This window comes from Mirounga angustirostris, unplaced genomic scaffold (genome assembly GCF_029215605.1).
Source record: "Mirounga angustirostris isolate CCGP_5_RB_7025 unplaced genomic scaffold, mMirAng1.0.hap1 SCAF_6, whole genome shotgun sequence".
Lineage (NCBI taxonomy): Eukaryota > Metazoa > Chordata > Mammalia > Carnivora > Phocidae > Mirounga > Mirounga angustirostris.
This window is the reverse complement of record NW_026991714.1, coordinates 57,106,672-57,131,628: the sequence shown is the minus strand read 5'-3', so window position 1 is coordinate 57,131,628 and position 24,957 is coordinate 57,106,672. Positions and strand designations below refer to the sequence as shown.

The following is a 24,957-nucleotide window of genomic DNA, read 5'->3' as shown; positions in this document are numbered from 1 at the left end:
GGCTGTGAAGGAGCGATCCTCCGGACCTGTCAAAACCTGGGGAGTCTACATACAGGGGAGGGAGAATGAGTAAAGCTGGGGAGCTAAGATTTGAAGAGGGAGTGTCCTCCAGAGGAACACAGTAGGTCAAGGACAAGAGAGGAAGCTCATCCTTGCCAGACACAGAATCAGTCTACTTGGCATTTGCCACAGCCCTAGAAAGCTAAGGTAGGGCACCTCTCTTTAAAGAGAAAATGGGGGTTCTAATAAAAAATCTGGCACCATGAGCCTTTCTCCACATTGTTTTACATGCTTCTACTGGAGAAGAGAGAGGAAGACATAGGGAGGGGGCAAGGGAATCCAGGAGTGGGGGATGGAAGGGTGGAGTGGGGGGGGTATGTCTATTTCCCTTAAGCTCCTCATCCCATCCCCTGCCATCTTTCCCCTCATTCAACCCTTTTTGCTGATTCTGCCCACAGGCTTTCCTCCCTCTTACTTGTAGTGAGCACTCCATAAACACATGCCCTTCCCAGTGATCTCTCCTGCTGCAAACTCCTCCACAGGTTACTTCTCCTGGGACAGGGACCAGGGGCATCCTCTCTGCAGGTGCACCTCTTCCTGAAGTTCTCCCACCAACTTGGGGCTTTTCCAACATAAACACTGCAGGGGCAAAGCAGGGGCTGGCTTCCTTTCTCAACAGACCGTTCTCAGGGTTGCCCTTGACAGAACCCTGCATGTAGCAGTCCCTCTGGGGCTGAGGGCGGGGGGGGGGGGGGGGGGGGGGGGGGGGGGGGGGGGGGGGGGGAGCGGGGATAGGTCACTGCCTCTCCTCTGAATTTCAGGGATTTTCAGGTTTTTGCAAGTCTTGTAAGGGGTGGGCCTTACGAAGGATTAGTGGGAAAGAGCTCATTCTATAGCAGTTGGAGCTTGTCCTTAGACCTGCAAGGTTGACCTTGGAGACAGAAAGGTGGCCATGACAAGCATCCCTGTACTGGGTAACATGGGGCTGGAAGTCTTTTCCAGGATGGGCTAGGTTGCTCTCTAGGGATGGGGCTTCCCTGCAGTGACTGCAGAGACACCCCTGCTGATTTCTGCTGTGTCACCACTGCCCTGGGAGGGATGTGTGAAGCTGCTCAGGTGTTCAGAGGAGAGAGAGATGAAACCAAGGAGTTCGGCTTTTCAGCAACAGGGAATAAGGGATGGGAAGGGGGACTGACCCTCAACGTCCTGCCATTTGATCTGGGTCTTCCTAAATTCTTTTGGCCTCAGGGATTTTACAGCAGAACAAAGTGGTCGGTACTCCCAAGGCGGCATAAAAAAACATGTCAGTGAGAATACTGGCCACCTACTGGGCACCGAGGAGAGTCCGCAGTGGTTGGGTCATGTGCAAATACTGTCGTCCGGGCGTAGACTGGTGTGAGCCCGCCATGAAGTGCGACTAGTCTCCCAGGGAAGACACACCGGCGGGCTAGTGGTCGGCCTCCTACTCCTTCCAACCCAGGATCCGCCCGGCGTGGGTTTGGTGACTGTCCTGCTTGAGGTGGCTCAGGCTGCCCACTAGAAGCGCGTCAGGCAGTCAGGAGCCAGGGCTGGCGGGCTGGGCTGGGCTGGAAGGAGACGGACAGGCCGAAACTGCAACCGCAGAGGCGGGGAGCGCGCAAGGGGCGGCAGGTGCAGGAGCGGAGAGGCAGGGCGGAGCTAGGCAGAGTCCCTGACTCTCAGGCGTCCCCGAGTGACCTTCCCCCACCCCTCCAGGGCCTACGAGAGGTGGACCTGCCGCGGAGGGAGACCGGGAACGTGCGGCAGAGAGCAGGCCGGCGGGAGGGACTAGATCAGGCCAGCTGGACGGGGGTCCCCGGGCGTCTGCGGGACGCCGGGCGACGCAGGTGCGGTGCACCTCACTACGGAAGAGGAGGGCTTGCATCCAACCGCGAGCGAGGAGGTGGCTGCGCAGTGCCGCCTGCGCGCGCGTCGCCGTTCCCTCCGCCCCTCGCGCCCCCGCTCTCCAGCCCGCCCCACTCGCCGCCGCGGCTCCTTTGTGCCGGCCCCGCGCCCGCCCCTTCGGGCCCTAGGCCCCGCCCCCCCGCGCCTGCGATTGGCCAGCCGGGCCGCTAGTGGGCGGGGCCCCGGGCCGCCCCGGCGCGGTATATAGTAAAGGTAGGGCGTGCGGTCCGCCAATTTCTCCGCTTGAGGCGGGCGCGTCGGGGTCCGTTCGCTGTCCGTTTGTCCGTCCTTCTCTCTGACTTTCTCCTTCCTCTGCCTACCTCTGCAGAGGTCACAGGAGGCGGGGGCCGAGCACGCGGCCCCAGTGGCAGCCGGAGCGGCAGCTGCTTCGCCGAGCCCCCAAACCCCTAAGGGCAAGAGGAGCGCGTGGCGGACCAAAGAGAGCCCGCGAGCGGCCGTGCGCCCACCAATAGGTGCGGGCTCGGAGCCGCCCAGCCTGCGCGGCCCCTCCCTCCACCCTCCGCCCTCCGCCCCCGCCGCCGCCTCCCCGTCCTCCAGCTCCTGCCTCTGCCCCTCCAGCGCGCGTCTGGCACTCGGAGAGCCGCAGCGGCAGCGGCGGGTGCAGCCTGCGGAGAGCCGGGCCGGGGCCGCCAACCAGCAGTCCGCGAGGGCGCGCGCCGCACTCACCCACCCTCAGCCCCCGCGGCAGCCGCTGACCCGCCACCATGGCCCGCGGAAAAGCCAAGGAGGAGGGCAGCTGGAAGAAATTCATCTGGAACTCGGAGAAAAAGGAGTTTTTGGGCAGGACCGGTGGCAGTTGGTGTAAGTAAGGGGCCCGCAGCTCCCCACACCCCACAGCGCCTTGTCTGTCCGGGGCGACGCATCCCTGCGCAGGCTCTGCGGACCGCTCCGCAAGCCTCCCGCCGCCCCGGGTGGAGCGGGGTCGGCAGCGGGCGCTGCTCGAGTCGCGCCGGCCTGGGCTGGTCATCCGGTGTGGAATGCGGAGCCCGCAGGTTGGGCGCGGGAGCTTGCCGGGCAGAGGATTATGTAGATTGCCAAGGTCTTGTCTTGGTAATTTGCAATCTGTCCGAGCATCGCTGGAGCCCTTTCCTCCCGGGAACGGGCCGGCTCCGGGAGACTAGATTTGTCTCTCCGTGTAGTCATGTCCCAAGCCCTAAAAAATGAGATTTGAGGCAATGAGAGAACCTCATGGGGGTAATCGGATCGGATGCAGGCGAGGTTGTGTGTTACAGCACCTTTCTAGTCTAAATACCTCAAAAGGCGCGGGTGGTGGCGGGCGAGCAGAATCTGTCCACACTGCAGTATTTCTTAGCTATGCCCAGAGTTTCCCCAGTGACCTCCCCTAGAGCCATTATAACCCAGAAGGGGCCCAGGAGGCCCCTGGAACATGGTAAAGTCTGGGTGTTTTCAGTGTCTACACACACAGATGCGGAATAAGTAGCGTGGGTTGATTACAGTGAAGGGTTAGTCTAAGAAATAAATGGCTTAAAGGTAGATGGAGCTCACCTTACAGGATTTGGGGCAGCCTGTTGCTTGGCTGGATGGAATTTTTTTTTTCCCTCATTGAAAATTAGATACCTTGTTTTCTGCCTCCCTTCACCGGAAGGGTGACATTTTTTTTTTAAAGGTCATTTTGAAGGGCAGAGTTGTAGGCAGATCTATAATAGAGTCGTGACTGCGGAAGAGAGAGGAGACGGGAACTCCCCCCTCCTGCATCACTACCCCCTCCTTCTCTAATATCATCCCCATCATCCTCATCAATACCACTAGCACCACCACTGCAACCACTGAGGGAGTCCTGGTTAGGGGCTGATGCAGTGTTCCTATTGGGAGGATCTGTGGCCATCACAGGAGAATGAGTCAGGGAAATAGTGCTTGGCTGACATTTTGAATTGGAAGAAGCTAGCATATATGATTTTTGCAAAGAAAAAAAAATTGCAGCCTTTAGTGGGGCTCTCTTGATTGGCAAATAAAGGGTTAATTATGCATCACACTTCAAGGTTAGTCAAGGTGAAACGGCATTCCAAGATATTACAGGGAAGCAGAGGTATTGCTGAACCATGTTAAATGTGGGTCTTTCAAGTGGTGGCTTTTGGCTCGTATTTTATATTTTGTTTTATTTTGGGGAGCCTGTGTTCTTCAGTGGGATTATTGGCATAATTTCGCATGCATAAAGATAGCTCTCGGTTTTCTCAACATGGAAGTGAAAACCTGAAGAACTCAGGGTGTGTGCAGGGTGAACGGCCCCTGGCCAGGGCGATCTCCTAGCAACTCCTCGTAACTTGAGTGAGTCCTGGGGGTGGGGGGTGCGTTGCGGAACGGATGCACAGGGGGCTCCAACCCTGGTGGTCTGGTCCCAGCCTTGTCACGGGCCAGGGGCTGCCTGGACGCCAGACATATTGTGAAATTTGCCCTCTAGTGTTTTCCCCTCTCATAAAATAGATTTCTTTCCTCATTCTAATTTCAGAATAATATTTGCTTTAGAAGGTGAGGCAGTATAGGAAGATTTATTCCTTGAGCTGACATTTAGTGGGGCAGCCTCCATTTGTGAGAGAGAGCGCGCACGCCTGTGTCTTAATATTGGTGTCTTGATAGCGCATCCTGCAAGGTGCCAAGAGACTGATTCATGATGCAGACATCAGGATTGGTGTGCTTGTCTCATCTTTGCTTCTCTTTTCCAAGGTACAGGTGCTGGGCTAAAAATTCAGGTTTTGCTTTGCGCTAATTTGTCTCCTCTTCTCTGGCAATGTAAGAAACGACAGACCCTCTCTTATCAGAGAAAGTGATAGCAATTGCTGTCTCCTACGGACGAAATGCTACCTTTGCAGCACTGGGCCCAACATGAATGCCCTTGGGACGAGGGCAGGTTGCCCTTGGCTCGGTTTTGCTTATAGGTAGATTTTCACCAAGATGGATGCAGGAACCTTGCCTGTCACCTGCTGGAGAAATGGCAGCATGCAAATCACCTGTGGTTTCCACCTTTTTATTAAGTTTCCACCTTTTTGTTAAGTTAATACAGGCATTGGTAGGTTTTTATTAGGTTTACTGCTGGTACAGGATGCCAGTCTTTCCTTTTGCCTGTGACCCTTTGAAGGGTACTCATTTTTTTTTTTTTTTCCTAACTGGAAAACCTCTATATTACTTGCATTTTTTTAAAAGGAAGAAAAATTGCTGAAGAGTAAAAAAAAAAAAAAAAAAAAAGCCTCTAAAATTTACCCTCCATGCCACCCTGGCCGGTTGGTACAATTTGTCTAGCTTTTCTTTTTGAGTAGCCCCTGGTAACCTGTGTTGGTGAGTCCACTGCATAGGTCCTGCCAGATGTTCGTGTTCCTCTAACCAGTTGACCTCACAGCTGTCACTGGGGAGATTTTGCTAAGTAACACCTTGGAGCAAAAGAGAAAAACCCCTCGCTTCTCTTAGGGTACGGTGTCAGGCAGAATGGAAAGGCTGTATCTTCTTCAGCCATAATCCGTGTGCTTGCAAAAGGACTGATTTTTCCATTGCTCTGTTTGTATTTTCAATTGTCACCTCAATTATGTACCTACTTAAATTGTTAGAATTCGGTATCAGGAGTCCAAGGAACGAGTGTAAAAATGCTCCAGTTGTTGGAGGAGCCAAGTGTGGTCAAGCTAAGAGCACCAAGACCGGGGGGGGGGGGGGGGACGACACACAAAAAGGGAGGTTACACCAGTTCCTTTCTGACTGTGTTATACCAACTCTTGCACCTCTTAGGAGCATTCACTGGAAAAATTTTCCAGATCTCTTGACGTCACAGCCTTACCATTTGCCTACTGCTACTTGGATACAGAATGCAGCCATTAACCCTTGTCCTGCTGGGAGGCAGTGATTGAGCTGGGCAGCTGTGGTTCTGGATTCTACAGTCTTTCATTTTTCCCTATCTTTGGCTCATGTCCTGGCCTTTTTCCTACTTTTTTCCTTCTTTTTTTGGATAGGGGAGGAAAAGAACTATGATTAAGCATCTTGGTCTTATGTGCATTTGGCTTGTTTTACTGGCGCTTACAGCATGATTTCCCTGAACCGTGTATTTGCTGATTGGAAAGCTGGGCTTTTAAATGCATGCCAAAGGCAACCCGGCTAGTTCCTGGGACAGGGTGCCCACTCTGTCCCTCCATCCCTCCACCATGCACCAAGACACTTCCTTTCAGCACTCTTTTGTTCTGTACTTTGTACCCCCAGGACCCCAGCATTTACCGCATGAGATCTGGAGCTTTTTAGAAGTAACCTAAGGCTCCTTCGTACAGTCCTGTTTCAGACTTGGTAACCTTACGGTTCACTTGCTCCTGTTCTTACGTTCGTTCGCAGGGAGATGTTGACTGGCATGGGGCTGCCGGGCGATGCCTAGTACAGCCTGTTACTATGCGGCTAATCGGGGAGATAATCCTCATAGACCAGTAACTGATAGCCTCGTTCCCGTCTGTGCGCTTCGTGGTGCTTAGCTTCTTGTGTTTTCTGCTTTTGCAGCCAGCTCAGCCTACGTCCTGCTTTCCTGCTAGCTGTGGGAGAAAGAAAATGCCGCTTGTCAAGCCAGTCAGTGTTCTGGGTCCAGGCAGAAGATGAAATAAAAATATGCCTGTCATTTTGACTATAAGATTTCCGTTTGTTTCCCCCTCGTTTGGTGCCCCTGAAGGAAAACACAGTGCGCTCAGTGCCTAATACATGTCAGAAGTGGGGTGACAGAAAGGAGCAGAAGAGCTTCCCAGGGTTTCTCGGCATTCATTGCTCTGGCCCAGCATAAAAACTTGCAGGCATTCGAATATTTGAAGAAGCAGCAGGGCTTGGATTGTAGGATTGAGATGTCAGGGGACAAACAGGGCAAGAAAACCTGCGTCTGTCTCTGAGGGAGTATATTGTCATATTTGCGATGTGTTGCGTAAGCACACAAACATGTCCCTAGATTTTATTGGTGATCTTCATGAAAATTTTTTTGTTTAGGCAGTACAGTTATTTCCTGTAAATAATCTTAGTTCTAGCCGAACATTCCTCTTAGCCTTACCTCCCCCCAACACACACACACATTGTAATGGAGGACTGCCCGTCTCTTGTTTTTACCCCATTGGGTGGAAATATGGTTCATGCTCTGGATCAGTGTTGGAAAAGGAAGTTCTGAAGACCCGCTGGAGGGGAAGCCAGGAAGGAAGTCCCTTCGTCTCGGAGAAGATTACCCTTCCATTCTGAGTGTGTGACTACATCACAGCCTTGTCTTTCTCTGTGCTCCTTGCAGTTAAGATCCTTCTGTTCTACGTGATATTTTATGGCTGCTTGGCTGGCATCTTCATTGGGACCATCCAGGTGATGCTGCTCACCATCAGCGAATTCAAGCCCACATACCAGGACCGAGTGGCCCCACCAGGTAACATGAATGTGAATAAGTTCAGTTCTTCGGGAGGTAAAATGGGTGTCACTTTTTCACTCAGAAAAACACTTTTCTGAGACTTGTCTGTAATGCAGTAGTAAACCGAGCCTGGTTTAATAGGAAAAATGGGAGCCGCTCACGGTTGCAGCCAGCTCTCCTGCCCGCATTGCAGACAGAGCTCCAGGGGTTGCAGATGTCTTATCTTTACAGCTCTGCAATGAGGGTGAAGAGCCCTGGTCTCCCCTGGCACCCGAGCCTGCACCCCACCAGCTTGTGACTCCCGATGAGGCATCCTCACTGCCCAGTGGGTTGGTTAGTGGGGTCATTACAGGGTCTTTCCAGCTTAGGCCCGTCTTTCACTTTCTCGAGGGGGCTGTGACTCAGATAAATCCTTTAAAAAAAAAAAAAACCCACTTCAGCTCCTGTTTTGAACGATTAAGTTATTTTTAGGGATGATGAGAAGCTCTGACATGGCCGATTACTCAACGGAGAGAAGCCATGGCTTCAGGAGTCCGTTCTCCCACCTGCTGTTGACTGAGCTTGACTTAGTTTGACCTTGAACAGCGGCGCATTCTCTTCTCACGTCTCAGTGTTTGTACCCGCTGGCTTAGTATATCGGCTTTGTAGACCCATTTTGCAGTTTCACTGACTCCTTTAGCTCTGAAAACTTGGGATGAACAAGGAGAGGTCATCACAGAAGGAAAAAACGCCGCACACGTGCCCCGCTGCTATCTGGGTGCTGTCACTGTTGAGTGACGTGCACCCCGTGCGCCTTGTGCATGTCCATTGCAGTCACTGAACCCTGGGGAAAGCCCTTGCCCTTAACGCCTGACGCTGACGGAAGGACGGGACAGCAGGGCAGCCGCAAACCTGATCGTGCTCGCTGGCTCTTCTAAACTTCATTGTCAGGAGGACCTAGAGACAGGAAATGTTGCATGAATTCCGGCTTCTTGCATTATAAATGACCTTGAGGCTGCCACTGGGGGTGGCGGTGACGTGTCCCCTCTCCACTTTCCCTGGCAACGGCTTCGTAACAGCTGTATTTAGGTGACAGTCTTGAGGCCGTCTTCATGGCACCGAGCCGCTTGGATCATGGCACCGGGTGGCCTCGCTCAAGTGTGGCTGCTTGTCCCAAACTTGTGTCTGCCTCCTCGTGCGACTGTGAAAGGCTCGGAAGAAAATCTTCAGAATATGGAAGTGGCGAACGAACATTGCTCCCTAGCCTCAAGTCCCATGGTCTTCCACTATAAGGAAACCCTGGATAGTGCCCAATGAATTTAGATCTAGGGGATTTTGGAAGTAGGAAAAAAGCAAACATGTAAGTATATAAAACAACTGTAACCTGGTTAATAATCCGCAGTTTCCAGCAGGTATTTCCCCAAAGAGGGTCTCTGGAAAGGCTGAAGCAGAAATTCTGGTAAACCTTAAGTAAACAGGTCGTACGCTGGCTTTTGTGACAGTGAAGTCCAGTGTGTCCTCTTCTGTTAGATTTTTATGGTATTGTGAGTAGTCGTCATTCACATTTGTGTAGATCTTTCTATTTTTTTAGCCACTGAAAAGCTGTTCTTTAATCATGATTCCGCTTCATAATAATTCTTATCCTCAAAGCTGAAGAGTCAGGCATTTAACTTCCTCGATATAAAACTGTGCTGCTTGTCTATATAAACTGTGGGGAGTCAGCCAATAAAAGTAAAAAATTTCTTCGTGTTCTTTGCAGAAAGGGCAATTCCATTTTCAAAGAGAAAAGCCTAAGAAAAGAAAAGGCTGAAGTGCCAGACCTTTTAAGTGGGGACTTGGCCAGTGACCTTGCCTAGAAAATCTGTGGAGGTGCTCAGCCCTTCCCGCCCCCTCTTCCAGCCTCCCCCCCGCCCCGTTCCTTACAGCCCCTTCTTAAAAGACACATTCTCAGTACCTATATTTAGTGTCCTCAGCCGTTAGACTGACCTGACAAACCGTCGCTTCTCCAGAGGAATGCTGATGGCTCATCGTGGAAATATGCGTTCCTGTTCTTTGGCCCGAGTCACAGGAAAAGTGCTTTCTCAGCTCTCCCTCTTCCCTGTCCTGCTGCCTGGGTTCTTTGTCTTCGAATGTCTCTTTTTCCTCCTTTCCTCATCCACCACCTTGCCAGGAGAGTCTGGGCAGAGGACCCTTTGCTCTCGCCCTCCCAAGGGACATAACTTTGATTTGAAAATGATGGTGGCCTTGGAGCAGGGAGGCCAGGTGAGCAGAGCCACGAAGTGCAGCCTGGGACTGTCCCTGGGTGCTCAGAGGGACCCTCACTGGACCCTCCTCTTGGGATCTGTCAGAGCAGATCTCAAGAATTTGTGTTTTGGGTAGGCTATTCCTTCAGTCAGCGTACTGAACACATTGTGGAAGAACACTTGTATCTTCAAGCTTCCATATTTGTGAAAGCGAAGGAGGGAAGCTTGTATGTTTCAGTCAGATGAAACTACTGAGCGTGAAAGACTCGATATGTCATTTAAAGATTGGAAGACTTAGTAATGCTATTATTAACGGAATTGGGGGCATGAGTACAGATCCGGCCTGACTGGGGTTTGACTGCGTTTTGCACTCTGGGCACACCTTGTAACTAGATCTCTTCTGAATAACACGTGCAAAGGTGGCCAAATTAAACAGTGGCAATGGTGCGGTACATTTGGGTCTGTTTGTCTGGAATACTGGATAAGCGGATAGGCTGAACAGGAAAGTCTCCGAGAAAGGACTAAGTTACAAAAATGGAAGTGAAATTTAAGGGAGAAAAAAAAAAGGCATCGCTTGCAGTTTCTGGGCTTGAGCCATGGTGGCGTCTCCCCCTATCCTCCTCACAGCGTCCCGTTACTCTGGGACAGTGGTGCACAGATCGCCCCCTCAGCTCGGAGGGCACAGGGCCAGCGCTTCCGCTGCGATAGAAGGTGAAACATACAAATTGTTGTGTCTGTGGGTCAGGAATGGCTGATTATTGGCCACGTGACATGGCTTAATGTAAATATGAAAGCAGCCCCGAGTTCGTAAGCCATTGTACAGCCGTCCACTGCGAAGCTGACCCGAGAAGGAAAAGCAGGAACCTTGGAGCTGGACACACTCCCCACCGTTCCGTGTACTACTTGACCTCGCGATGCCTCCGTCCTCATCTGCAGAATGGGAATAATACCCCGTGAGGATGTGAAGTGACTAGTGCATGTCAGCTGGCGCCCAGGGGAGATTCCCAGCCGCCTTGCTTCCTGCTGAGCAGGTTGCGGGTTGCTTTTACTTTTGTTTTGAAGTAAAGATGGCGCAGTGTTGGAAGAACGAATAAAAGGTTCGTGCTCTTGGGGCGCTGGGGTGGCTCAGTCGGTTGAGCGTCTGACTCTTGGTCTCCGCTCAGGGTCATGAGATCGGGCCCTGTGTCCTTCTCCACGCTCAGCAGGGAGTCTGCTTGAGATTCTCTCTTCCTCTCTCTCTCTGCCCTGCACCTCCCCTGCTCGCGCGCTCTCTCTAAAATAAATTTTAAAAAAAAGGTCATACTCTTGGTGCCATGGTAACCAGATTCGAGGAGGGCGGGTGGGGGGTGCAGACCAGCAGACCACACTGGAACCACTGGAAGTGTCAATTTCATCTTGACTGTAAGAGGGAAATAGCTTGTCTTCCATTAGGGTACAAGGCATCGTAGTTCAAATCTCAGTGTAATTAAGCCAAATTCTTGAGAAATCAGTACATCCGTCTCAGTTGCTTATTTCCTCAAACTATCACACTTGTATTACTCTCATTTGAATTTCAAAGGGAGAATTGGAAACGTTTGGCTTCCTTCTAGGTTGGAAGAATTGTTATTTCAGAGTGCCAGTAGGGTGTTTTTTGTTTTTTGTTTTTGTTTTTTTCCTTTGCCATTTCCATTAGATTCCATTGATTTGTACTCTGTGAGCTGACATGCTAAACACACAGTGCTCCCTGGGCCTGGCTGCCCCTCACATTCTCCCTCCTCCTCTCTTCCCACCCTTTCATGGATCCTGCCAGCTCACTCCCAGAGTTGGTGGCTCTTGATGAGCTAGGATTGGTGGCTGTTGGGATTTCCAGAAGCTACCGTCCAGACCCGTAGTTCGGTGAAGGGTTTAGGGCAGCAAGCTCCACAGATCCTTACTCTCCAGAGTGCCCCAGCCCCGCCATGTGGCGTCAGCAGCTCACCAGCCCATGTTGCTATTTCTTCATTTGTAAAGACCAAGATAAAACTACTAAGTTAGCTCTTGGGTACACAGGAAGCCTAATGATTAACTTTAAAATGTTCTTGGGGCCGCAGAAAAATGAGTCCTTTGAGCTAAATGAGCAGAGCAGAGACCTCTGACACCTAGGACTGGGTAACGAATTCCATCCATGGAGGGATAATGGGGAGAAAGTGCTGAATCTGTGTGATTTCTTTCTTTTTTTTTTTTTTTAAAGATTTTATTTATTTATTCATGACAGAGAGAGAGGCAGAGGGAGAAGCAGGCTCCCAAGGAGCAGGGAGCCCGATGCGGGACTCGATCCCAGGACCCTGAGATCATGACCTGAGCCGTAGGCAGACGCTTAACCATCTGAGCCACCCAGGCGCCCTCTGTGTGATTTCTTTTAGAGGATTTTGCTGTGCACACTCTGTTCTGGAGGATGTTGTAGAAGGAGCGACGGCCTTGTGGCCTCCGCGTGCTGCGGTTACGCAGGATGGGGCTGCTCAGCGTGTTTACTGGAGCGTTCGCATGACCTGAGGGCCCATCTGACGCAGCTGGGACTACGGCAGAGTTGGGGAGATGAAGGAGAATAGGCATGTCTATTATCTAGTGGCTTCCAACCAGAAAAATACAGCTTTTCCCACATACATGCATGAATAGACATTACCCAATATGTATGATACGGCGTCTTGTTTCAGGTTATTGGTCACTTAGCAGATGTTATGTTCTGTATCTAGACAAGTCAGATGTGCTGTATATGTTTGTTCAGTTTGGCCTTGAACAGAAAAGCTTACTGTAAAATGGTAGGGTTTGGCTCTTTGAAGGGGGGAGATGTGTGTATATATGTGTGTGTGTGTATCTGTACACATAGATGTGTATGAGTGTCTATAAAAATCATACCCCCCAATTTTTTAAGTTGCAAATTACTTTTCAACTTGGACTGGATAGGACATCCATGGCATATGTGTACTGTGTGCACGGCTACATTGTGTTTCTTTGCCTTGGGTGCCCTTATTAGTCATCAGGGGTACCCTCCTGGAGGTTTCTATGGAAAATGATGCCTATTTAGAGTATTTGGTCTGGTGACTTAAGGGGTGTATTAAATGACCATACGAGCAGCTGTGCTTTGGGATTCACTTGAGTAACTGTTACAAGGTTACAATGGCCATGTTCTGGTTTAAATACTTCAAACTCACAAGTAAATTGAGGCATTGTAAACTCGCTACATTATAAACCTAATTAGACACAATATACTTCCTAGTGAAAAGCCTTTCTTTTCTCTTTCCTTTCCTTTCCTTGTTTACTTGCTAGTTCCCCCACCTGCTACTATAGTAAGCCAAAACCTGAGTGTTTTCCTCATTTGTTTCTCAAGAGATGGGGGACCAAGGAAAGGCAAATGTAACTATAAAAGGCAACTGCAAAGCCAAAGAGGTGTTTTTTTGTTTTTTGTTTTTTTTTTAAACTCCAAATCCTTTGTAAAGATGCCATCCTCATTAAAAACCCAGTACTAAAATTTCTCATCCCATTTATGATTTCAGTCCGTTTAGGTAGCTTTATTAAATAATCGAAATGTAATTTAAGGGAAATGGCCCTACCAGGGCAAAGCTGTATAGAACTCAGCATGGTGAATGTCAATTCAAGTTCAGAACACTGGCGAGGCAAAAGGTTATATCTGTTTCCTGGAATATAATTTGAGACCACAAGCCAGTGATTGGGTGTTCTGCTATCTTTGGCCTCTGGGAGTTACCACTGGAAACAAAGCTCATCCTTGTCTAAAGTTATGACTAACAACTTTAAGGAGTAGGCAATGTAGAGAGGGACTAGCTGAAAGTATCCAGTCTCATGTGAACACGACTAATGAGGATGCCGGCCAGCAAGATGGGATTTATGTAGCCCGGGGAGAGTGTCACAGTTGCAGAAATCTGTGTGGACTCAAAATAATAAATTGCCAAGTCTGATCCCGTTCCTTTCTGTCTCTTCCCGTTAGTCTGAAAATGTAAAGTAAATGATTTAGATATCCCGTCAAGGGTCCCTCATCAGCCTCTTGTTTGTATATAATTGCTTTAGGGAAATTACTTTTGAAGAGAGGAATTTTCCTAATGATTTGGAAAAGATCTCATCAGAGAACTCTCCTAATTAAGATGATCCAGAGAAGAATAGGTGAGGGGATTGATCTCTGAGAGTTTCCAGGAAGAGAACTTCTCAGGCCAGAAGGCTCTGGATGAAGAAAAGGGGAGGCAGAGCTGCTGGGGGATGGAGTGAGAGCTTGCCCAGACATGGGGGAAGGAGAGCAGACATGCTCACCGAGGAGGCTGTGTCCAGACTTGACTACGGGGTGGCTCCTGGGTATTTATGTATGTATGTACATGCTCCAGTAGCTGAGGGTTTAGAGAGAGGAGCTGATGGCATGACTGGAACCCAAACCATGGATGCTTCTTTTTCTGGAAGCAATCTTTAGATTATAAGTTGGGTATCTTAAAAGGATGGTCACTAAGGCTTATGGTAGTTACACCTTCAGGATCCTTCAGGGGCCCCAGAGGTAAACTTCAGCAGGCAGGAAAGCATGGCTGACTTTCCTGGGGTTGGTCTGTCATTCCTGGGCTCCCTCTCCCAAGGTTCTATGTCACTTCAAATGGAAAGGACAGGGCAGTGGCTTTGGCTCAAGGTCTAATCCACCTCAGCAAGTCATAGTATTCTAAGACCCTGCGCTTAACTGTCTCTTTTACTCTTGGTTTCTCAGTCCCACAGTTTCTGATGCTTCTCTCTGTTGAACACAGTCACAATTCTTCAAGCATCTTCCAACTGCATTTCTCTCACATGGTAACATACAGGCTCTGTGGCGCTTAGATTGTGAGCCATACTTACTGAAGGATTTGGGCTCCTGGATGGAAATTGGCGAAAACTGATTCAATTACTTGGTTTTCATTATTTCTTCTTCACCCGATCTAGAGAGAAGCGAGGCCAACTGTATAGAGCTTTCCTGGGCCAGTGGTAACCATTGTGAGTGCAATAATAATGCCTACTATTTCCATAGAGTAGATTCTTAACCATAGAGGCGCTTGCTAATGGGAATCACGTGTTTGTCTCTGGGTGGGCGTGAACTTAGTTTTGGCCACAGTTCTCAGGCTCTTGAAAGATGCACTCTCTAGCAGTGCCCTTCTGCTAGTGAGAGCCCAGAGCCCTGACTCAGGGTGCTGATGCTTGGGGGTCCCACACGTGTCACCTGGTCACTTTTAATAGTGGAGAACTTGGACTTGGTAGCTCAAGGGAGTGAAAAGCACTCTGCATATGCCACCTCCTCTCCCTGCTGTCCTTTTTGCTCTGGGAGAGTCTGAGAAGTACATCACCCAGTCCGGGAGATGGAAGCTTGGTCTTCGACTGGCCCCTGGAAGAGAGAATTCAGAAGCGACTGGATCGGAAGGGCTGCCCGGACAGCTGAAGCCGGACACTCACCTTGTGGTTGAGGTCCTACCATGTTACTCTAACGTGATAGATGTTATTAGTCCATTTCTGCCCCCACTCCCACCCCAGTCACACAAAGTACCTGAGATGGATTTCAGCAAACCTGCATAACTGATTTTGAAGGCATTTGCCTCTGACATTTCTGTCTGCCCTGCACGGGCTTCCCGGTGGGCCTCCGGTATGAATGCCCATCAGGCTCCATTCTCTGCTGACTCCAGGATTATTCTAGGAAAACACCCCATCCTCCTAAGTTCTGTAACCCTCTGGCCTTGCGTCTGCCTCTGCCCTTCGCAGGTCCAGGCATGTCACCTTGACTTAAATGTCTAGTTTATAAGTCAAACCAGGAATGCGCCCCCCCCCCCCACCACAGCCTTCCCCATTTCAGTGGGGAGTTCTGTTTTCCATACTTTCTCAAGCATGAAATCCCAATGGAATGTTCTACTCACTTTTGTTTTATTTTATTTTTGCAGGTATCTGTCATTTTTATTTTATTGTCTCCTTGTGCTATAAATGGTCACAATGCCAATTTTCTAACTTAATGTTTAGAAAAAGATTGTTCAGGGTATACTTAAATTGTGTAAGTCCCACAAACAATTTTCTAGGGTTTGTGAGCATCTAAAAAATATTTTTAATTGTAGTAACCCTTGTTTATTTTTAACAGTGATGATTTTCATAAGAGCAAATCCCACTACTTCCCATTTGACTCCTCTCCATCATTGTTGACAGCTTTTTTCTCTTGGATTCCTCAGGTCCTACATGACCCTTTCTGAGATGGTTCTTCATGTCATTTGTAAAGTCATTTGTCTAGGGCAGCCCCTCTGCCTGGTTCCAGACCCTCACGGTCTGTCTTCATCCCTGTTTTTTCCATTCTTCTAGAGAACTGCAAGCATGGAAGAACTTGCTTGTCAGGCCCTCTAAGCTGGGCCTCCCTCATTATTTAACCACTTTTGAAGCTCAAAGCCATCCTTAATCACTAGAAAGAAGAGGAGCCATTGAGCCCAGCCCCTACCGAAGCCTGTCCTCCAGCCTCACAGAGGGTGCTGCTAGATAGTCACCGTTCTCTTGTCATCACTTTAATTATGTCCTTGTCTTCATCATATCTGCATCACTGCATCACCACTCTCAGCTTCTGACTCCCCAGAGCAGTGGTTCTTAACCCAAGAGTGCTTAGGGAACCTTTCAGGCTCGGTAGAGATTCTCGAGTCCCATCAGTAGCGGTTCTGGCTTGGCAGGTCTGGGGTGGAGCCCGTGCGGCGGCAGGTTTAACGCGCCCCTCGGTGAAGGTGGTGCTTTGAGGGGCCGCGGGGATGAGCCGCCTTCTGTGCCCAACACGAAGTCTGGAGTGGGGATTAGAATAGGGTTGTGAGATTTAGCAAATAAAATACAGGACGCCTAATTAAATTTGACCATTAGATAATTGATTTTTATATTGTGGATTGATTTTTATAGAAGTATGTCCTAATACTACACGAGACATACTTCTATAAAAATTAGATTCATGGTTTATCTGCAATTTAAATTTAACCAGGCAACTTGGGTCTTACGTGGCCATCTAAGACTAGAAGGCAGTTGATCAAGTCTCCACCCATCGCCTCTGTGTATAGGGCTGTGTGGTGGTGGTCAAATATCTAGCTAGGAAACCTTGTGATGGCAGAGGCTTTGGAAAATTAAAGAATCTAAAACGTTGGTTAAAGAATGAAAATTCGAGGTAGTCCTACTTGGAATTTTATACTGGCAGACACTTGACTTGCTTTTGGAATGGAAAGCAGGAATGGTAACTGTACATAAATCCCAGTTCATCCAGTTTGGGTTAAAGACCCAAAGAAATATCTGTCGAGTAGCCTTGAGTCTTGTAGAGTTTGGAATGGTCATCACCTCATTACAAAAAGTATAAAAGCCCTCTGTGCTCCTAGGCTTACATGCAGTTAGGGAAAGGAAAGCCACCTGCAAGAAATGCTAGCTAACTATGCGGTTTGTTTTTAATATGAGCATTTGGAAGTACTGGAAAGATAACAGGCTTTGGAGTACAGCGGACATGGGTTGAAATTCTGGTTCTACCACTTCCTCTGTGACCTTGGGCCAAGCACTTAACCTTTCTGTGCAAGAAGTTTCATTCATAAAATGGAGATGATGCCTATCGTGAAGTGGTGCTGGGTAAATGAAATGATATATGATAGTAAGACACCATCATTGGTACTTACTAAATGCCAGAGAAGTGATTTCACGAGAGAGCAAGAATTTAACCCATTCTTTTTAGTAGGTGGGATTGGCGAAGCATGTTTGCATGTGGAGAACCTGCTTTGAATGATCTTGCTTGACTACCTTCCCGCTAATGATTGGCCATGTTGTTCTTTCTGTCTAGGATTAACACAGATTCCTCAGATCCAAAAGACCGAAATTTCCTTTCGCCCTAATGATCCCAAGAGCTATGAGGCCTATGTGCTCAACATAGTTAGGTTCCTGGAAAAGTACAAAGATTCCGCCCAGAAGGATGAAATGATTTTTGAAGATTGTGGCAGTAAGTAGACTCATTTTGGATGTTGTGGTTGGTTAATTCTGATTTCCCATTTCTATCTGTTATTTAATGATTGAAAGATACTCTTCAAATAATTAAATAATTGAAGTCTGGCGATATTGAGAGGACAGTTTTTTTTTGTCTTTGTTTTTTTAAAGCAAGGAGACTTTATGGTTTAGGCTTGGAAATGTGATGGAAGAAACAAAGTAGCCTCAAGTATTATGATTATCTGCATTTGGAAAGTGTCTTGCTTAATTAATTAATTAATTTTATTTTTTATTTTTTTAAAGATTTCATTTACTCACTTGACAGAGAGAGACACAGAGAGAGAGGGAACACAAGCAGGGGGAGTGGGAGAGGGAGAGGGAGAAGCAGGCTTCCCACTTAGCAGGGAGCCTGATGCGGGGCTCGATCCCAGGACCCTGAGATCATGACCTGAGCCGAAAGCAGACGCTTAACGACTGAGCCACCCAGGCGCCCCGTCTTGCTTAATTTAAAACACTCCTGGACACGTTTGCTTTTTACCGCTCACACTCGAAGACCACAGTTACAGTTATGGTTCTCTTACATCCATTGATTTTGAGAAACACAACTGTTTATATTTCCAGATTTCTGTGCCCCGCCCCACCCCCTTCGGAAGAGTGTACAGGACCTTTCTCTCATTAGAATGGCTACCTGGCATAATTAGCTACACTGATACGGATAAAAGATGAGTTCTGGTTGGGTAGAGACCTTCCTAGCTCCTGGTTGGGATGGATAGTGAAATTTCTCAGGCAGCTCAGCATTTCAATAAGGAATGGTAAAGGAAGGGCGGCTCTTGGATTTATTGACCACTGACAGGAACACACATCCTCCTCCTCGCTTCCTGGAGTATGCATTGTCCAGCCATGTTTTCAGACCTCCTTAGACAAGATCTCTATCTGAGTTACCAGGTGACATCAGTCCTTCTGACTCAGTTCAAGCATTTACCAACACCAGCTCTTCATGTGGCCCTGTTTGCTTGATCATAATATGGGGTGAATGGCCATTTTAAGTCATTCTGAAAGGAGTAATTTAGAAGAAACATTTTCACTAGATTTCTCTCATTAGGATTTCAATAAGGTTTTCATCTTTGCGGTAATTAAAAGGCCTGTATGAAAGGTCATTAGGGTGAATCACTTCCCTGGAGAGGGACTGAATGGAGGCCCTTTACCATTTAAAGGGAAAATAGTTATTTTGTGACCTTAGAAATATATGTAAATTATGGTATTTGCTTCAGTTTCCTGCAGGATGCTTTGAATTAACTTTGAATTCTCTATTTCTTGTATTCTTTCTCTGGCTTTGTTACGAGGTATGAATCAAGAATACTGCAATTCAATTTTTTCAGTTGAACAAATGCTTATAAGAAGTCATAGCTCCCAAAGGCAAAAATTCAAAAAAAAATTTTTTAAAACCTTGAACGGTGGCTGAAAAGAAAGAAAATAATTCTTTCTTTACTCTTTAACATGCTAATTAGTGGCAAAGACAGTGGCCTAGCAGTGGCCAGGCAATTCTGACCAAAAACCTTCCAGTTCTGAAAACTATTGGCAGTCCTTTTAATTTGCCTTCTAATCACAGTGTCCCTGTTAATGAGCTCAGCTGGTGACGACCTGTGTCGATGAAGCTGCTCATGACAGGCGATCGGGTTTCCGCTCGGTCTCCTAAATAGCTGAGTCATCCATTATTTAAGGGAAGAGAAATATTGCCACAGACCAAACATCACGTGTGGATCATCAAGTACTAGGAAGCCGTGGTGTGGGACCATAAATAGCTATTGCTGGCGGTAAAATACCTTTTTAATGTCCGTGAGGGGACCAGAGAGGGTTTGCTGGAAATCCTTGCTTAATTCAGACCGAGCACTAAATGCAGAACACCGCAGGCTTGGAATGGGTACTGTGAGAAGGAAGAACACTCCCTTTCCTCTCTCAGGGGCGCTCAGGGAATCGTGGGTACAAAGTGAAAACGGTGTTTTCTGTTTTCAGATGTGCCCAGCGAAATCAAAGAACGAGGAGAATTTAACAACGAGCGAGGAGAGCGAAAAGTCTGCAGGTTCAAGCTTGAGTGGTTGGGAAATTGCTCCGGAATAAACGATGAGTCTTATGGCTACAAAGAGGGCAAACCATGTGTCATAATAAAGCTCAACCGAGTTCTGGGCTTCAAACCTAAGGCAAGTCCTGTTTTAAACCCTAGAATGTAGAAGAGCTTTTCTCATTTGGATGAAACGGCTAATTGGTGTGAGGAGAGTCTGTCTGTAAAGAAGATTTAAAGTATACTCAGTGGCGACTTTGAACCCGGTCGGAAGTCGAAAAGTTCAAAAACTTCTGTATCTGCCTTGAGATCCTTGAAAGTTAGGTCGTTTATCTCATTTCCTAAAGTGAGAGAAATTCTGAGGGGCAGAGCCATGGCGGCTCTGTTCTTAATACTTCTGTGATGTTCTTCTACAACGTGAAGTCTTCGAAAATAAAAATAGAAGAAGGGATTTTCAAATTTAAAAACTATCTGCATGTACAGTCTCACTCAGGTTTTGGTACTCTTGGAGCCCAAGAGTACTTTTAAAAACTTGTCCGGTAATCTGAAAACACAGGTTTTTGTTTGTTGGTTTGTTTTTACTGGATGACGATTTCATTGCAAAAGTAGAAGCTGATCGCCATTCAGGTTGAGCTCTGATAACCGTGGTGGTGGCTCTGGGCGTTCTCGCAGCCGGGTGGATGAACGTTCCTTGCGATCACCGAGCGGTGGCAGCTTGCCGTCCTTGGCCGGCGGGTGAGACGAGAGTAATCGTTTAAGAGAAGGAAACGCGTATTGGTGTTACCTCTGCTTTCATAAAACCGGCTACTCCGTGTTCTCCCTCAGGTCATGGGAAAGAGAGCCGTCCTTTTCCCTGAAGCGAGGCTGCTGAGGGCCCCCGGTCGCCGCAGGGCCCCCGGTCGCCCTCGGACACAGCACTTCCGAGTCGGGTTTTCCATTCTGACAGGGATTGACCACACAGTCTCTTGAGTTACAGGAACAAACTTAACCTCCTTTCTGGAATCTGGCTCTTTTGGTCATTATTCTTCTGCCGCGTGCTCTTGACTTGTTTCCACAATGCTTGTTACCCAGGAGTCTCTTTAAAACAGGTAATTGATGTAGCGACGAAAAGTTTTAACTTAACTGGAGGAGGCCTCAGAACTCCCTTCCGGCCACCCGAGGCGAAACTGGGTGGGTGTGCAGGATGGATGGAGGCCTGGCCGGCAGACGTGGACGGCCCTCCTGCAGAAATGAACGTATCCCTCTCTCCACGGAACTGTAATCTTCTTTCCACGGAAGTTAGGATAGAATGGAAGAGAGATGGTGAGAACCATTATGTCACACTTAGAGTTGATACTCGGATTGCCCAGGAGCTCTTCACCCAGACAAAGCAGCTGTTTGGCCGTGGAAGGGGTCGGTGTGGTGGTCAGAAGGAAGACGAGGCCCGGTCTCTGCTCTCTGAGGCCCTCACTTGTGGTGATAGCTCTTCATAGGGACTGAGTGATATTTGTCCGTCACCCCCAGCCAAGAGGTGGTCCTGTTGTGATTCTCATCTCTACCCACATCTGTAGAGGTGCCTGCCCAGTGATGACTTCAGCTACTCTTTCTTTTCCGTCCTTTTTTCCTTTTGTCTTTGGTCTCCACTTGGTTATCCATCTCCGCAGTCTAATCCATCACCTCACCTCAAATCACGCTCCCCGTCCCCCGTTTTGTTGTGAGAATTCTTTCTGTCCGAGGTTGTGGTACTCCAGCATCTTGATATGCCTATTTCCTCCTCACCCTCTGAGGATAGATTCTGGCATTTTCTCTCCATATCTTTAAAGATAAATCTGTTGCTGGTAGAACATTCTAAGAGAGTCAGATCTTGATCATTTTCTTGTATTTTAAGAGGGTCAAACATATTAGCTCCTTACTGATACAGAGAATTGCCCTTTTTCTCTGACTTTGGTTAGATGGTCTCATGTCAAGACCCACATGCTACGCTGATCTGAGTAAGCAAGCAAGTGGCTGTCTTTCCAGGGAAAGGTGTTCATCACACCTCTTGTGGGATGGATTTGAGCCAGCGCTGCAGAAGGGAACCCTCTAGATGTTTCACCACAACGATAACTTTGAGAGTGTACTCTGGGTCCCTTCCATGGAAGGGGGCTGCTGCCTTGAGGGCACTTGCTGTCTTGAGCCGTTTTACGTATTGGACTTCCTTCCCTGAATTGGAGATGCTCCTTACCTGGCAGAGCCTCTGCTGGAAATTCAGAGATTCAAAGAAGAAAAAAAAAAGCCTACTTGAAGAAGGCCTGCTGGAGGGAAAAGGATGGCATTATTTTTTCATGGAGGAAAGCCCAGGTTTTATAAAAATAGAAATGTCAACCAACTTTTCCATCTAACTGTTATAATCGTAGCAAACGAGGAATGTTGTGCTGGGTTGGCTTTCTGCTGGAAACGTGGAGTATTTTTCAGTGTCCTGGAGGAGAGCTCGTTAGAAGTGCCCTGTAGTGCTGAGCTGCTTCACAGCTTACTTGCGGCCTCATAGAACTTGGGCACTTATTTTTATTTCAACCAAAGTCCCAGCATGGATTGGTTAGGGGAGTCATTCGTTCTGTTACCCTGTTCTGTTATTTCAGTTGACTTTTCGTGACCAGTGTGTACTTGTTTATGTTACAAACTAGCTTCATTTTTCAGGAATATAGAAAATTACTTGCACATTTATTGACCAGTGTGGGCTCTTATTTTTAGCCTCCCAAGAATGAGTCCTTGGAGGCTTACCCCGTGATGAAGTATAGTCCCTACGTCCTGCCGGTCCAGTGCACTGGCAAGGTAAGGAGATGCTTCTTACTGAGGGTGGTGGGGAGGGAGGGCGGGGTACGGGCGAGACTTTTCAGTTCGAGGTAAAACTTGACTATGGTAGAAGAGAAACGTGGCTTCCGGGCATTAGTCGCAGTTGAGCTGTAGCTGTATGGGGTTAGAACATCTTAAGAGAAAGATATAACAAGGCTAAAACCACATGTCAGTTTCTCTACCAGAACAAGAAACTGAATTATCTGAATTTAATTAGCGGGAATATTGGTTTATAGGATTGAGAGGTGAACTCTATCTAGCCCACACAGTGCTTCTCTGGCCCACATGGTGTGTTCAAAATTGAAGGCCAACTTTTTTTTTTTGTTTTTTTGTGTGTGTGTGGGGGCGGGGGTTGTTTTTTTGTTTTTGACAAAAATGTGGTTTTGGCTTCTCTTTAAAAAATAATGAAAAAATAAAAATAAAAAATAATGAAAGATAAGGTAATAGTATGTGTTCCCTTTAGATCTAAAAATAGGTTCCTAGTGGACTGTTCACAGAGAGGGCAGAATAAAGAAAGGGAATCTCTACTCAGTGCTGTTCTATGTGCGCACCAAGAAATGAAATGGATGCAAGAAAGTGAAAGGCAGTTAGACTTTTGGAGGGAATATGCTGAAGTACCATCCACTGGGCCCCCACCAGTGGATTTGCAGGTGCCTTTCTAGGTGTGTTGGCTTTGGAGAAATGCTTGGTTCCACTGGACCACCACCAGTGGATTTCTGACTTTCGGTGGCGGGTGCCTTTCTAGTGTTGGCTTTGGAGAAATGTTGGGTTGGCCTTTGCCTTCACTTTGTACAGAGAACAGTTTGCGTTTATGTGCACTTGCCACGGCTGCCAGGGGTTAGACTGAGTATGTGCTGGTTGCTCTCGTGTGAGGAACCATAGGGGGACCCTCCCGTGGTTAGCGTTCAGCTGCTTCTGGGGGGGCTTTGAGCGGGGGGGTGCTTTGAGCGGGCGCGTCAGGGGCTCACTGGTCTCCCTGCAGCAGCGGTTTGCAAACTGCTCTGTGGGACCGAGAGTGTCGTTTGTCAGGGCAAGTAGTGATCCAGGCTGCAAGCCGTTAACATCTCATTTCCCTCTGGCTTTTAGCGAGATGAAGATAAGGATAGAGTTGGAAACGTGGAGTACTTTGGACTGGGCGGCTACCCCGGTTTTCCTCTGCAGTATTACCCCTACTACGGCAGGCTCCTGCAGCCCAAGTACCTGCAGCCGCTGCTGGCCGTACAGTTCACCAACCTCACCATGGACACTGAAATCCGCATCGAGTGTAAGGCGTACGGTGAGAACATTGGGTACAGTGAGAAAGACCGTTTTCAGGGACGCTTTGATGTAAAAATTGAAGTTAAGAGCTGATCACAAGCACAAATCTTTCCCACTAGCCATTTAAAAAGTTAAAAAAGATACAAAAACAAAAACCTACTAGTCTTGAATAAACTGTCATACGTATGGGACCTACACTTAATCTATCTGCTTTACACTAGCTTTCTGCATTTAATAGGTTAGAATGTAAATTTAAAGTGTAGCAATAGCAACAAAATATTTATTCTACTGTAAATGACAAAAGAGAAAATAAAAATTGAGCCTTGGGACGTGCCCATTTTTACTGTAAATTATGATTCCATAACTGACTCGTAGTAAGCAGTGTTTCTGGCCCCTGAGGACCGCTGCCTTGTGTATTCGGTTTAGTGTCCAGTATTTTAGGTGCACACTCTGGTCGTTTCTCAAGCCATGTTTTATCGTATCTGTTTTCTACTTTATGTGAGCAAGGTTTGCTGTCCAAGATGTAAATAGTCAATGGGAATAAAACTGGCATGGTACTTTTTATTTTTTATTTTTTTTTTTTGGTTTGGCTCTTTCAAAAATAATGGCCCATCAATAAGCATTTTTAACACACTCCATAGTCTTTTCCTGTGGTGTTAGGTCTTTACTTTTTGTTTTTTGTTTTTCCTGGGGCTGGGGGTGGGGGTGGGCTGTCATGGGGGAACTGCCCTTTTAATTTTAAGTGACACTACAGAAAAATAATACAAAAAGGTGAGGGGTTGTGTTGTGCTTTGTATTGAATGCCGTCTCGACATCTCTTCCCTTGTCCTCCAGTACGTTCTGAAGCTGTGTATGAGATCTGGATCGCCTGTCACTTGGGCTGGTGACAGGCCTAATTCATTTGCTTTGTACATTTTCCTTTACTTTTCCTTTTTTCTTTCTCTGGAGGCATCATATGCTGGTGCTGTGTCTTTATGAATGTTTTAACCATTTTCATGGTGGAAGAATTTTATATTTATGCAGTTGTACAATTTTATTTTTTTCTGCAAGAAAAAGTGTAATGTATGAAATAAACCAAAGTCACTTGTTTGAAAATAAATCTTTATTTTGGACTTTATAAAAAGCAATGCAGTACCCCATAGACTGGTGTTAAATGTTGTCTACAGTGCAAAATCCATGTTCTAACATGTATAATAATTGCCAGGAGTACAGTGCTCTTGTTGATCTTGTATTCAGTCAGGTTAAAACAATGGACAATAAAAGAATGAACACATTCCTCATGTGCGTGATTCACTCTCGTCTAAATGCTCCAGCCTGTGACTTCTTTGCTTTCTCTGCTGCTAATTATCCAAGATCTTGAAGAAATACTGAAC

At 47.6% G+C, this 24,957-nt stretch overlaps 2 protein-coding genes across 7 annotated transcripts in view; one reads left to right on the top strand and one right to left on the bottom strand.

Annotated features, from left to right (window-relative positions):
• The first annotated feature begins 2,161 nt into the window (after nt 1–2,161).
• Nucleotides 2,162–24,857, top strand: ATP1B1 (ATPase Na+/K+ transporting subunit beta 1). Its single transcript, XM_045877518.2, has 6 exons — nt 2,162–2,745; nt 7,187–7,315; nt 17,318–17,473; nt 19,471–19,655; nt 22,226–22,306; nt 23,414–24,857. The coding sequence occupies exons 1-6, from the start codon at nt 2,649–2,651 to the stop codon at nt 23,675–23,677; spliced, it is 912 nt and encodes a 303-aa protein (XP_045733474.1). The 5' UTR covers nt 2,162–2,648; the 3' UTR covers nt 23,678–24,857.
• The window catches only part of NME7 (NME/NM23 family member 7), a 273,064-nt gene continuing 272,775 nt past the window's right edge, over nt 24,669–24,957 (bottom strand). For all 6 annotated transcript variants that reach the window (XM_064594364.1, XM_045877515.3, XM_045877517.3 and 3 more), the window contains one exon: nt 24,669–24,957. In XM_064594364.1, coding sequence (XP_064450434.1) covers nt 24,925–24,957 — 33 coding nt within the window. In that variant the 3' untranslated portion in view covers nt 24,669–24,924.

Excerpts from the sequence above, each read along its gene's own strand:
- ATP1B1 (XM_045877518.2), top strand. The coding sequence starts at position 2,649 with ATGGCCCGCGGAAAAGCCAAGGAGGAGGGCAGCTGGAAGAAATTCATC. Across the intron at positions 2,746-7,186 it reads CAGGACCGGTGGCAGTTGGT|TTAAGATCCTTCTGTTCTAC; the intron begins GTAAGTAAGGGG and ends TGCTCCTTGCAG. Across the intron at positions 7,316-17,317 it reads GGACCGAGTGGCCCCACCAG|GATTAACACAGATTCCTCAG; the intron begins GTAACATGAATG and ends CTTTCTGTCTAG.